Genomic DNA, 14,040 nt, shown 5'->3' with positions numbered 1-14,040 from the left:
CATTGGGTTTATCGGTCGGTCGGACCTTCCTACACTTCCAACCTCTAACTCAGACCCCCTCCAGCCAGCCTGGACGGCATATAATAATAAATCACATGCAGAAGGACCGCATGATATGTATCCCATTCAATCCTGCCGCTTAGAATCGCATGGTCACACACTACTGCAAAAAAAACAAAACACAGTAGTGTATGGCCACCTTTACACTATAGGTGATAGAAATGAGAGAAAAAAAAATTAGAAATCCAATATAGAAATTGTCCTGGAAAACTTTCCAAAATATAAAGTTACCAAAAAAAAAAAAAAAAAGAAATGTAGCCATGATCAAAATGTTTGAAACACTGACTAAATTTTGTTGTATAACTATTCACAGAGTTTCGCATCTTCACCACTTCCCAAGACATTTGTCGACCAGGCTGGAGAACAAATAAAGCAGGCTGGTCAAGTAGTTGGAAAGCACAATGATGAAGTTGTAGATAGAAGGGTTCCAGGCTAATTTACAAAGTGAGCTGCATATGGTGATCCCAGATACAGTCAGCTGAAGTCTTGTCCAACACAATGAGATTAAAAATAAACAAAAATACAGAACATTGACTAGAAAAGTGTGCATACAAACAAGACTTCACATGAAGGTGCGATACATTTTGTTTTAATTTTTTTTTTTTTTTTTAAATGACATTACTGTAGATCCATCACTTACCTGTGCTGCAGTCCACGCTGGATAAAAGGAAAGATCTTCATTCAGACCACATTAGTGTGCACTTAAACATTCCATAATGTAACAAATTAAATAAAAGAGCCCTGCAAGCTGAATTGTAGCTTGAAGTCAGCAGCTGGGTCCAGAACATCGTAACCCTCAGATACCAAATAGAAGCTTCCTTTTAGGCGAGAGCTGCTAATGAATTCCTAAATTAATTGATGGTAAGAGGTGTTATTTGCAAAGTGTCTGGTTCCAACAGTGGAAAAATATGGGCATATCTTTTGTTTATGGTTCAGATTATGGCTAGAGGTCAAGTGCTTAAATCCTACAGCCTTAAAGACTGCATTAAATAGCAAAACAAAGAAAACCAGACACAGTTTAGTCTTACACCACTGCCTGGTAAAATATAGTTCCCATTGGGCACCTCTTGCTATATTTCAGCCCAGACAAGGTCACACATTTAAATTCATTAAAAAAAGTTGCTGAAACCTTGGGCTTATTGGATGCAGACCGGACAGAGCTGCCTTCTACCTGGACTAGTGTTGGGCACCCTGTGGTTCCACAGCTGTCATACCACAGCTTACCTAAGCTTTGTTTAAAGGATAGCTTTACTGCCCAATCTAGTGTGCACTATACTTACCTTACTGTAGTAAACCTACAAACCTAAGTGACTACCTAAATAAAGGAAATGGTGTCTTATGCTAATTGTGTAATTTAAACCTGTAACGAAGCCAACATTCAAAGAAAAAGTGTGTAAAATAGATGTGAATGGTGTGCTAGGGGAAAGGTTCCTACGCGATACATACATTTGTAAAATAGTGTAGATGCAATGGCAGGAGTCTTTTCTGGCTTTACTGCAATGTAATTATGGTCACTCTCCCAGGAAGGTGCGCCACTGCTGCTTTCCACCTTTGCTTTGCTGTTGGCTTCCTCCTCCATCCGAGGAATCACCACCAGGACCTTCTTCATTACAGTTTCAGGCTTCTCTGCTGCTTTATGCACAACGGGAGGCTTTGCAGATGCCTGTCACAATATACATTAGATAATTAACACCTTAAAAAAGGTAACCTTCATAAATTATATTTCCTGTATCACCCCCAGACTAATTCTATACACGTATTTAAACATATTAAGGCACGTTTTACTGATAGAAAACATTTCAGAATATACATGAAATAATTGCCAAGAAAAACTTAATTTAAATAAAAAAAAAAAAAGATTTTGCATCTGTACATAATCATATGAAACACACTACAGATAACAACTTTAACATATTCTCATTATGTCATAGCAATTTTCATTACGTATTATAGTATAACTTCTCTTTAGTCATTACATCACCACTGAACACAGGTCACTAGTATCCTCAGATATCCAATCAAAGAATAAAAACAGTGATAAAGGGATGAATAAATAATTGTAGTCTTAAAAACATATGACAATGATGTTAATGAAGTTAATGATTCCCACTGGGTTAAATATGGTTGCCATGGCAGCAAATGGCATAGCTGGATAATTACAATACTGACTCAAACTCACTGGGCGACTGAGCTGAAAGCAGCTCCGTTTACTCGTCTGAGCTTCTTTCAGCTCGAAAGCCACCCAGTGTGTACGGGCCAGCGTGGATGCATGCTCCCGCCTCATCGCTGACTCAGCCAGGAGTCTGCTGGTATTACCAGCAGATGAGCTGCGGAGTGGATGGCTTTGCATGGTGTCCGGCTATGAAAAGTCGCCCGCCGCCAGGAAAATAGGCAGAAAAAACGGGCGAAAAACACTGTGTATATTGCACTGAGCGTTTTTCATCACCATCATTTCACCATACACAGTGGGCAAAAATGCAGTGCGTCCGTTGGTTCCTCAATAAACACCATTTCACTGTATTATGATATTTAGAGTATAGAGCACCCAATGGTAAACAGATTCACATCTAGACAAAATAAATGTGTTCCCAAACACAGGTCTCACCTGGGGCTTGGGCAAGGACTTCTTCTCAGGTTTTACCTTGACCTTTTCCTTGGGTTTGGCTTCTTTGCATGCACTTAGCGACTTCATGGTTGCTGCAGCATGTTTCAGAATGCAGTCATGACCGCAATACACAGAGTCAGGAAGGGCAAGGTTTGAACAGCCTGGTCCAATGCATCCTGCTGCTATATCTGGAGACTCTGACGACTTGGGACACACAGAATCCTCATGGGTAACCTCGGTAGTTTCAGAAATCTCAAGTGACTCTTTAGTCACCTCAGGAACCTCAACCTAAAAAAGAGGACTGGTATGAACTACAAAAGCCTTCAGAAGAAACCATTAAGGACAGCAGCCTATATAAATATGTTGTCGTGCTCTCCCCAGCATCACATAACTTGGCTTGGTCAGTGTGGCAGAAGTAACATCTGAGATTGCTATAGTGGTTACTAATAAAGATGACCCTTAGTAGTAATGAAGAATGTAGTTCCTTACCAATATGTTGAAGGCCAGCATCTAGCCAACCATTTTGAAAACTAAAACCATAACTGCATGAAATTAAAGCATTTGGCATGAATAGCTCTCAAACTTAGGAACGCAGTGTCATTTTTACTCTAAATTCTTTTAATTACATTGATAGGTACTGCAAATAGTAAAAAACATCTCTGCCACTCCATTTAACTATGTGGCTCGGCAGCGGAAATAAATTACTTGTTCATTGTCTTTTAAACCCCCTATTATTCTGTTAAAAGATTTTTACATTTTTGTGGGTGGGAACAGCAAAAGGCCACAGAATATGAATGGGTTCTCCCCAATGCCCGTAACAATTACGGACATCAATGAGAATATAAAAAGAGACCACTGTTGTCACCAACAATATAAATCTGATAGCATCATTAAATCAGGGAAGTTCCCTCACTACCATATGTGCTTCATAAATCATTAAATTACAACTGATTAATTTACCTCCCAGATACAAAAGTGATCTAGAAAAGGGCTCGCTTGTGAGCCACCTAATAAAACCTTTTATAGTTTTAATAGCCAGGACAGACACAACCAGTATATGGTTCCCCCAATATCATACCTTGGTTACATTAATTCCATATTCAAAGACATAACATACGTAACAACCATCAATGCAAATGAGTTGCATCTGGCCAATGAATACATGATGATGCACAGACAATTGTCTTCCCGTCAATTTAATATGGTCATTCAGATGGAGCCTTGAGAACACACATAAATCCGTAGTGCCACATGCAGAGAGGACTACCCAGAGTAAATTTTCTATGGAAAAAAGGGTGAAATCTGTACCTTCAGAGAGGAAAGACACAAACTTGCATCAAAACCCCTCTGCAGGAAAGATAACTATGAAAGTATGTACGTTCTTGGATTGAAAAAATTGGAATAGCACCAGGAAAAAAAAATCCCTCCAAATTTTGCAATACGCCCCTGCTGATGAAAGTTTACAGGCCTGGAGCATAGTACAAATGACCCTGGAGGAAAAGCCCCTGGCTGTCAAGAGTGAGATTTCAACAGCCACCCTTTCAAAGTCATACAGGGAAGATACTGATGTAGCAGGAGCCCAGACTGAGGAGGTCCGGTCGTAAAGTTGGATAGGCAGTTCCACAGAGAAGGCCAGGATATCGGCAAACCAGACTCGTTTCTGCCAGTCCAGCGCCACCGGAATCATTTGGTACTTGTGAATTATCCGGGCGCCCGATGTTGAAATTGTATTCCAGTACATTAAGAATACGATGCGACGCGATTTCCCTTGAAGACAAAATCGCGTCGCATTGTATGCTATTGTATGGTATACAATGCAATTTGAACCCATTTTGCCCAATTTTAATCCCGCCCAGGCCACTATCAACGCGAACCCGAAGCGCGGCGAGCGCAGCGAGCCCGCGAGGGGTGGCGGTACGCGTCCTCCGACCTTTTCATACCCCCACTATCCACGTTGGCGTGGAGTTGAGAATATAAAGTGTGGCGAGCGCAGCGAGCCCCGCGAGGGGACGCGGACACCTGTGAAGCCCGCGAGGGGACGCGGATAGCTGTGAAGGTGTCGGCGTGCGCTCGCCACGCCACACTTTATATTCTCAACTCCACGCCGACGTGGATAGTGGGGGTATGAAAAGGTCGGAGGTGGGGTGGCGTTAACAATGGGGGTGGTATTTCACTTTTTTGGGGGTTTTGGGCATTTTTACATTGAAATAAATGTAAAAATCGGGTCTCAGGGACCATTTTACATTGATTCCAATGTTAAAATCGGGTCCACTGCTAAAACCGTGTCCTTCTCTCGTCGCGTTGCATGCCATTTGGTTAACACGCAATGTGACGCGATTTTTCGGACCCGATCAAAATATCAGGCGCCCGGATAATTCACAAGTACCCATCATTTCACCCTATGCTTTCAGTTTGCATATCACTTGTAGAAGCACAGATATCAGAGGGAACACATACATTAGCTGAAATGGCCACGGTACAGACAGAGCATCCACCAAGCATGGTCCCGGATCCCTGGTTCTGGACCCGTAGAGGGGGACATTGCAATTATGGCGAGATGTCATCGGGTTCATTTCTGGCATGCCCCACCATTGAGCCAGCATCTGGAACCCCTCCGGATGGAGAGACCACTAACTAGCATGAAGAGTTTGACGGCTTAGAAAGTCCATCTCCCAATTGAGAATTCCCAGTATACAAATCACACCAGCGCAAGCTGGCATCTGTGGTAAGGTGTATCCACTGTGGTATCTAGGTGTGCCAATCTCAAAAGTTCTGGTCTAGAAGCCACCACGAGAAAGGTGAATTTCTGGGGACAGAATGATCAGCTGAGATCGTAGTCATTTGGGACCATTTCACCAAAATTGCACTGTGAAGAGGGCAGGAGAGGAATTGTGCATATTCCACCATGTCAAAGGCTGAGACCATCGACCCGAAGACCTTAATGCACTAATGCAGACACCTGTGTGTGGGATAGCATGTCCCGGATCCGGGAATGAAGACTCCTGTGTCTATCTTCTGGCAGGAAAACCCTCTGCCAAACTGAATCCAAGCAGGCCCGTGAATCATAGGTGTCAAACATTGACGACTTGGGCCAATTGATAATCCACATGTGCGCCTGCAACAGCTTCACTAACTTGGTTAAATGTTCATGGAGCACCTCTGGTGACTGTGCCATGATCAGTAGATCATATGGTAAGATACTGATTCCCTGTCTTTGAAGGCTGACCGCCATGACCTTCATGAAGATCAGAAAAGCAGTGGATAGTCCAAACTGTAGAAACTGAAAATGTCGATCTTAGGCCGCGAACCTCAGGAATCGCTAATGTCCTGAAGGATAGGCACGTGGAGGTATGCATCCCGGATATACAGGGATGCCATGAAATCCCCTGGCTCCAAGGACACATCTGAAGTTTTCCATACCTAATTTGGGGTTCACAGAACCCCGTTTAGGCTCTTCAAATTGAGGATATCACAGAACCCCGTTTAGGCTCTTCAAATTGAGGATAAGACAATCAGTCCCATTGAGTTTCTGGACAAGGAATAGTGTGACAGAAACCAGAACAACTCTGTGGCCTGGGAACCGGTACAATCGGCCTGGATCATAGGAGGGTCTGGCTGGCCTCCTCGAAGGCTCTTGCTTTCCCCAAATACTTTGGCAAATTGTTGGGGAAGAGTGGAAGGCTTGTCTGTAGGTTTAGACTCGTCTTCTAGTGGACCAGGGACGTTAGCCCCACTGTTTGGATGATCTCGATACCTGAGGATGTATTCTGGAGAAGCTCTGACCCCAGCCCTGGGACGAGGAGTCACCACAGAAGATAAAAAATACATACATTTTGGAAGCAGCCACCGTAGTCACAATTTTGTCAAGTTCAGACTCAAAGAGCACCTTCTTGGACTCGAAATCTGCTTTTCAGGAACAGAGCCAAAGGGTACTCCTGGCTGCCACCACAGAGGCAGAAACTTGAGGCCAAGGTGGCTGGGACAATAGTCACTCAGTGGAGCAGCTTCTACCTGGCGGTACCCGCAGAGAGACAATCAGATAATGCGTCTGTCCATTCACCAAAGAGTCTGTCCATTCACCCAAGGCCTTAGCCACCATTTTCTATCTGTAGGGTCCTTAAGGGACGCCGTATTCGGGATAGGAATAGTCGAACTCCTAGCCAGATGTGCCACATGGGCGTCTACTGGCTGAGGAGTCTCCCATTTTTCCCTGCCCTCTGATGACAGAGGATACATAGTAGGTAACCACTTAAGAGAAATTTAGGGTTAGGTGTTAACGAGGCCTCTATCAGCAATTCTTCTAGCTGCTCGGACCTGGAACTTTTGTAACCACCTTTTTCTTACATTTGAACACAGAACCCTTGGATTCAGGTACTTGTTCATCCTCTTCCACAGTCAGGACCTCTAACTGACCCGATGAGAGCTCCTACATTAATGCAACAAGTTGTCTCATCCTGAGCTGAGGACACCTCTACAGCAGACAAAACTGACCCAGTTTCCTCCTGATCAGACAGAGAAATCAGAGGTATAAACAGATTGAGAGTTCGAACCGCCAGTACACAACACAGCACGTTTAACAGCTTTGCCCTGTAATGTGTGTTGTAGACTTTGAACAGAATCAGAGTGAGGACACCCAAGGAGGTTTCAGCAGTGGGGGAGTCAACCTTATCAAGGGCCCTAGTGGTACCAGAATGCTGAGGAGTGTTAGCAGCTAACCTGTCTACCAGCTGCACCATGACTTGTGTTGTGAGGACTTAGGATGATCGCAGCCGTTATGGGCTGCAACGCATGCGTTTTGATCCATGGGCAGTACAAAAAGTATGGGCAGCACATACTTTTTGTACTGTGTGATGCCCGCGGGAGCACACATCGCAGCATTGCACGGTGCTATTGCACCGTGTATGGGGGCCTTAAGAGAGACTGCCCATGTTGGTTCCTGCACTGAGGCAGGTGACAAACAATGTGCACACAAACCATCCTGCATCTGGTCTTGAGGGGACAAGCCTGCAGGGCAGGACTAATACTGGAGCTCCCAACTCCTTTTGTGACTTGCTTCTAGAAGACAACATACTATTCTGAGGCAGCACCCCTTGTAAGCAATAAGCAGCAACAGCACTAGTAGCAGGGAACAGTGGTTTACACCACAGCCTATTATAATAACAGAAGCCCTGCAAATACAGAGCATACATAGTAAAGGGTGAATATATTGAGAATATATGTGCACACACCCTTATAAGACTACCTTGCACACTATGCAAATAGCAAGGGCTACTGAACTAAACTACCCTGGTATAAGCCATACTGGAGTGACCTGACCTGCTTGACTAGGAGAGGCACCCAGGGGACAGCAGCCCAAACTCTACAGAGGTGCCACAGAGCGCAGACAGTGCTTAGAAAATGGCGGCATTGCATCTGTCTGCTGGAAAGAGAGAAGGAGGAAAAAAGTCAGCAGCTGGAATCCTGTCAAAGGAGATGTGCCAATAAACTGGGCGAGGAGCCAGCAGGTAGAGCTGCTCTCCCCCCTACCAACATAAAAGCCGCCATAGAAAGTGGCCTCTCTGCAGCATTAGCATTGCGGACCCAGCACCTGCCAATTGGCAGGCTACCAACGCCGCGTTACCTGCCACCTATGTCCCTGGTGGTCCAGCAGGTGGGCGAAGTATCCCAATGGTCAAAATACCGACAGCTATTGACAGACTGTCAACATCCCGACAAGGTCAAAATACAGACATATAGAACGTACACAGGTGAAAAAGTCAACATGACTTTAGGTCGACATGGGGTTTTCAGTTTTTGACCCGAATGTCAACATGGACACAGTTGAAAGTCAACCGCAGCCACTCGTTTTGGGTACGGTGCCTCGCTGCGCTAGGCACGCTATTTCTTTCTCCCACCACGCCCTAGTGGATGGTAGGGCATGAAATACCACCTGTCGGCACATGTCGGGTCAAACAATAGTGAAAAAAACCCATGTCGACCTCACGACCTGTCGACCGAAAGCCATGTTGACTTTTTCACCTGTGTACATTCTAAATGTCGGGATATTCACTGCATCCCATACAGACAGACAGACCCCATCTCCACCTGACAGGACAGGGAGTGCTCACCCAGCCAACTTAATTTATTAACACCTACCCTCCGACACCTGTTCACACAGCTGCAGTCAGTCACTGCCTCACCAGTGCCTGAGTGGATCTGCACGCTGCAGCTACCTCCATCTTCAGCAATCAGCTGTGCTGTGTACTGTAAATATAAGAATGAAGCTGCCCTCTAGCACACTATATCAGTCTGAATATCAAGACCCGCCAGCGAATGCCTCGGCAGGGCTAAACCGAAATGATTTTATGAGCCTTATTTTTTACTTTCCCACCCCTGGTTTGTAGAATAAACTGAACAAACCGATAAAAAGGAAAACTGACAGGCAATTATGTCCCAATATAAATGATAGCAGTTACACTTGCAATAGCACCATGCTGCTGGAGCTCTGTAAATGTTCCCTTGGAACAAGAGTTACATTAAGCAGTACAATATTGTGTTTAACTCTGCTTAGAGTAGTCACGAATACTTACAGGATGAAATATCTTCAGTTTCTTTTTGCCAGTGGGATGTGCAGCCTTCTCAATTCTGCCCTTGATACCCTGATCATTAGAAGACTGTTCCACAGAGACAGTACTAGTGGCTACATAACTACTTGAACCTAGTGTGCCCCCAGGCTGCTCTCTTTGGTCACTATCTGTGCCACTTTCTCCATGTTCTTGCAATAGTGTACAGTTAGGACAAATGTAATCCTCGCCTTCCTTCTCCAGCAGTCGCCCACGCACTTCTGAGATCCCGACGCAGTCACCATGAAACCATTCTTCACATCGGTCACAGCAAATCATAAACCTACAATCCAAAAAAAAAACGGGAAAAAAAAAAAAAAAAGCACAAGAGGTAAGACCACCAATACATTTTCTCACACGCTAGGAAACGGCATGTCATGTTCAACATAAAACCACATATACAGAACAAAGTAAAATATACTACGTTGTGTGCGCAAAAGTTACCAATGAAACAGGGCAGCGATTAATGCCAAGATGACAATACTAAAGAAAAAATATATATATTGTGAGGGAGATCAATTGACATTTTACCTGTTATTATGAGGTTGGCGACAGATGCAATACAGAGCATTTGGGTCATACTTCTCCACTTCAGGTCTGATCTTTGGGGACACCTTGATTTCCTCAGGTTTCTGATCTTCCATATGCTCAGCAGTGCAAGCTTCCTGTTTTATCGGCGTATTTTGCACAAGCTGAAGTAGAGCTGCACGATTAGCACTCCTAGTGCGGACAGCGCCCTCTAGTACACTAGGATGTGCTGCATTTGTTGTGCTTGGAGATTGCATTTGTTCCATTTCAGATGTAGGATTATCAGAGCGCCTGCTTCTCAGTTTGACCTGAAGCTCTTTGAGAGTCATGCCATCACTGTCTGAACTGTCATCCTCTTCTTTTTTTACTTCAACTACAGAGGAGGTACATTTGACGTTTGTTTCAGACTTTATATCTGGTGTGCTTTCTACGCTACCTTCTGATGCAGTTTCCGCATCAGTTACTGGACACGACCTATCACTAGAGTCCTCCACATTGTTGCTTCTCCGGCCCCTGTTCCGCCTGACCGTCGTAAGAAACTCTTCCACCCTCTCTGTGCGCTTAGGCTGTCGTCCACTTCGCCGAAGTGAGGGAATAGGTTGCTGAGCCGATTCAGCGGCCTCCATGTCCGCTTCACTTACTACTTCACGTTTGGCTATGGTAGTTTTGCGAAATCCCCAGGTTTTCTTGAACTCCTTGCTTGTTGGCTTAAGATTTCTCAGGATATCCTCACTGATGTGATCTTTGTCATCCAAACAAGAGGCTAAAAATATATATATAAAAAAAAAGTAATGGGTTATACTTAAAAATGCAGCCACATTGCAATTTCTGTTCTTCAACTTTAACGTCATATATTCCAAATATGTACACTTTGGGCACATTAGTTAAGCCCGGAGGGCATAAAAAAAGCTGTGTGTAAACTTTTGTAATATGTATGTAAAATAAAATATGAGTTTTCTAACTCCTTCACATTATTTAAAAAAAAAACAACAAGGCCACAAGCACAGATTGCCATGAGGGTTACGTCACACAAACATTCAGGACATGAAACCAAATCAACCTTGCTCACACTCACAGCAGCTATGGGGGAAGATTTTCTACACACAAGTGTAATGTACTCCTTTCTCACAACAATTTCTTTGAACTGTGCAAATAGATCAGTACACTCAAATTATAAATGGTTTGCATAGGATGCATTATATGTGGTTCTTTAGCATACATTGTATCGGATGTGATCCTAGCAGAGGCAATAAGCTGTGACAAAATATAATGGCAGCCCATAGGATCGGTGACCTGCTTCACATCACAGTGTAACTTTTTTTTTGTATCCGTCGCAGCAATGCGCATAAAAAAAATTGGCTATATCGCAATAGTGGATAGGGGCCTTAAAAATCAGTTAACATAATCCCCTCATGGTAAAATTTAGGCATAAGGCTTGCTCTAAATCAGCGGTTCTCAAACTGTGGGTCCTGACCCCAAAGTGGGTCCCGACCTTCTCAGCATGGGGTCGCGACTCCATGTTGCTGACCATCAGGCTGATGACTTTTCTAATCTCAGTCAGTGATTCAAGGAGTCTGAAAAGTCTGTTATTGTAGACTCCTCACATCATTTGTGCCTCCACAATGCTGCCATGTATGTGCTGTCTGCTGACTACACATGTGACATGATGACCCGCAGTAACTTGCTGGGGTCCTGTCATTTTTATTGTCTGATGGGGCCCCAGAGCAAAATGGTTTGAGGACCCCTACTCTAAATGTTATCATACATTGCAAACAAGCTGTATTTTAAAGAGATAGTTAATATGCCGACAGTTGGGATCCCGGCAGTCAGGATGCTGACCCCAAGACACCAACATCACCACCAACCAGAATCCCAGTGCATAAAGTTCATTATTAACCTTGTGACAGCAGCAAACCCGCCAGGGACCTCACTGTGCTCCCCTGTTGCCGGCATTGCAACTGTCAGGAAATCATACTGAACCCAGATTATTGTGCACATTTGATACTAACATAAAAGATAGTGATTAATGTAAACAATATTTCTATACATTTATCACTTAACATTGCCATTTTATTAATATGAGGGGGTATACAATTCTGAGGGAAATCAATAGTTTTCCCTTGTGGTACCACTAGGGGTGCCAAATGGTGCAATTATGAAGTTTATATAGTGTTCTTTCGCCAACCAGACTACAGGTTGACATTTCTTCCAGCTGCCTCAAGTCGTCACTATAAGCATCCAAATTGGAGTTTGGATGGTCAATGCAGATGGGTTTAGTACAGATGGAGCGTCCCTCTTCCTTGCAGGGGCTGGCGGTAGTTTCGTCAGCCGCTGCAAGGGGTCCCCCACCTCACCCTGCCTGTCTCCCTGAAGCAGAGATGGCCAGGGTTTCCGGCCCCTGCAGCCAAGAAACTGGGATATGCGCCAGCTCGCCAGTGGGGGGCGGTCTGGCGAGTCCCAGCACTGAATAAGCGTCACTACAGCTTTAGTTTTAAACTGCTAATCCCTATCTGTTAGGGCATGGATATGCATGCACACCGAAAAACAATTTTACAGTGACTAAATATTTGGGCGTCTAAAAAATCCCATTTAGAAGGGAAATAATTAACAATTAAAAGCACCCCACTGGTGTCCAATAAATGGCTTTTACTAAGGCCAAATCGGAGCAACAGAAGCCTCCCCTGTAATGTGCAAGTGCTCTTCCTTTGGTGCTGGGTTTAGCTGCACAAAGCAGATAGACATGTCTACATCACTGCTTTAAAAGCCCAAACTCATGACTTATAGCATATATCAGTTCACCATCACAGAAAGCTGTGACCTGATACGTGTTCGCCAGCGGCTATTCAAACCAAACTGGAGCAACAATTAAAATTGCTCCGTGAGATGACTCCTTGTGGCAGCCATGGGGGGAAAAATAGCTTGAAGCTAAAGAGTAGTGGGGCACAGATAGGGCAACCAAGCTGTGACTCTACTATAACGGGCCACAGGAGGCAAGATGGTAAACAAGAGCTGGCTCACTTAGGTAATCTCAAAAAGGGACAGGCCACCACCAGCATACCCAGATAAAATATATAAAAACCATGACAAGGCACAATGCTAGTTATACTCCAGGTGTTAAGTGAGATCTCTAAAACAAGTAATGTTTAGCAACATAGAAAACTTAATGTTACTGCACAAATTCTCTTTCCAAGTTACCATGCACCAGTTGAGAATACTGCAAAGTCTATCGGAGAATGAAAGCTGAAGGAAGAATCTCTTCCAGCAGCTGCATAGTAATGCTGCCCGTACATATGTTAGATATTGCATGCAATCCTTCGATTTCGACCGCATCTGGCCGAGAAATCGAATGAATGTATGCATTTTTAAAGGGACATTTGACGCGATGCACGGGCACGCCAATGTGGGGTCTCAAGATCTTATGTGCTGCACATAATATCTATTGAATCGCAGGAGGTTAAAGACCACATGCGATGCTCGGATGCGTTCCGCAGGTGGGGGGGGGGGGGGGGGGGGGGGGGGGTGCGGCATCCCAATAGTCTGGTATTTGGAAAAGTTAGCTACTTTCCTTAAACATTACAACCATGTAAATACCCCTTAATAAGCTGGACAAGATAAATATAAAATCACAATTACTTGAACCCTTTCAGTGCCAATATCGGTGAGATGTGCAGAATATCCACTAAAAACGCCAGTGTTGCTCACATTTCTTATATAAATTCAAAAAATGGTGGAAACGACGACTATATTTCCTATATAAAAAGGTATATACAGGTCATTATGATGAATATATGTTTGCTTGGCACTTTTCAAACCCATTTTGACAAATTCACTTGGCACTCAAAGGGTTAATATTTATGAACATTTATTTATGCATTTATTTAAAGCAAATCAGTAGGCTTTAGCAAGCATACACCAGCCCTGCACATTGTTACTTAATGTATAACATTACAAAAACTTGCTGTAATCACATAACTATGATGCAAAGCCGCAGAGGATGAATAGATTAGTGCACATTACAACACAATGCACTGCTCCAACATACAAATCTCCCCAGAGGTATAAAAATCTGTTCCAGTTACTGTATTTAGGTAAATATACTATACCAGTCATTCTGTAAGGGAACTAGAGGAATATATGAAATGCAATCATTTTTATTAAATCAATCACATAATTAGCTACTGTGAATAAAAGATAAAGGAATAAACTATATGTCTATTCTATGTTAGACATGTAACCTATATTGTA

The 14,040-nt window shown here is 43.7% G+C and overlaps 1 protein-coding gene across 2 annotated transcripts in view; it reads right to left on the bottom strand.

Annotated features, from left to right (window-relative positions):
• DIDO1 (death inducer-obliterator 1) overlaps positions 1–14,040 on the bottom strand; it is a 62,026-nt gene that overhangs the window by 31,907 nt on the left and 16,079 nt on the right. For both annotated transcript variants that reach the window (XM_083146783.1, XM_083146784.1), the window contains 4 exons: positions 9,799–10,558; positions 9,235–9,550; positions 2,666–2,953; positions 1,507–1,723 (listed from right to left, as the gene is read on the bottom strand). In XM_083146783.1, coding sequence (XP_083002909.1) covers positions 1,507–1,723; positions 2,666–2,953; positions 9,235–9,550; positions 9,799–10,558 — 1,581 coding nt within the window. The remainder of the gene's footprint in view (positions 1–1,506; positions 1,724–2,665; positions 2,954–9,234; positions 9,551–9,798; positions 10,559–14,040) is intronic.

The sequence above is a fragment of the Crinia signifera genome, chromosome 6 (genome assembly GCF_055691185.1).
Source record: "Crinia signifera chromosome 6, ASM5569118v1, whole genome shotgun sequence".
NCBI classification, from domain to species: domain Eukaryota; kingdom Metazoa; phylum Chordata; class Amphibia; order Anura; family Myobatrachidae; genus Crinia; species Crinia signifera.
This window is presented reverse-complemented; position numbering and strand designations above follow the sequence as displayed.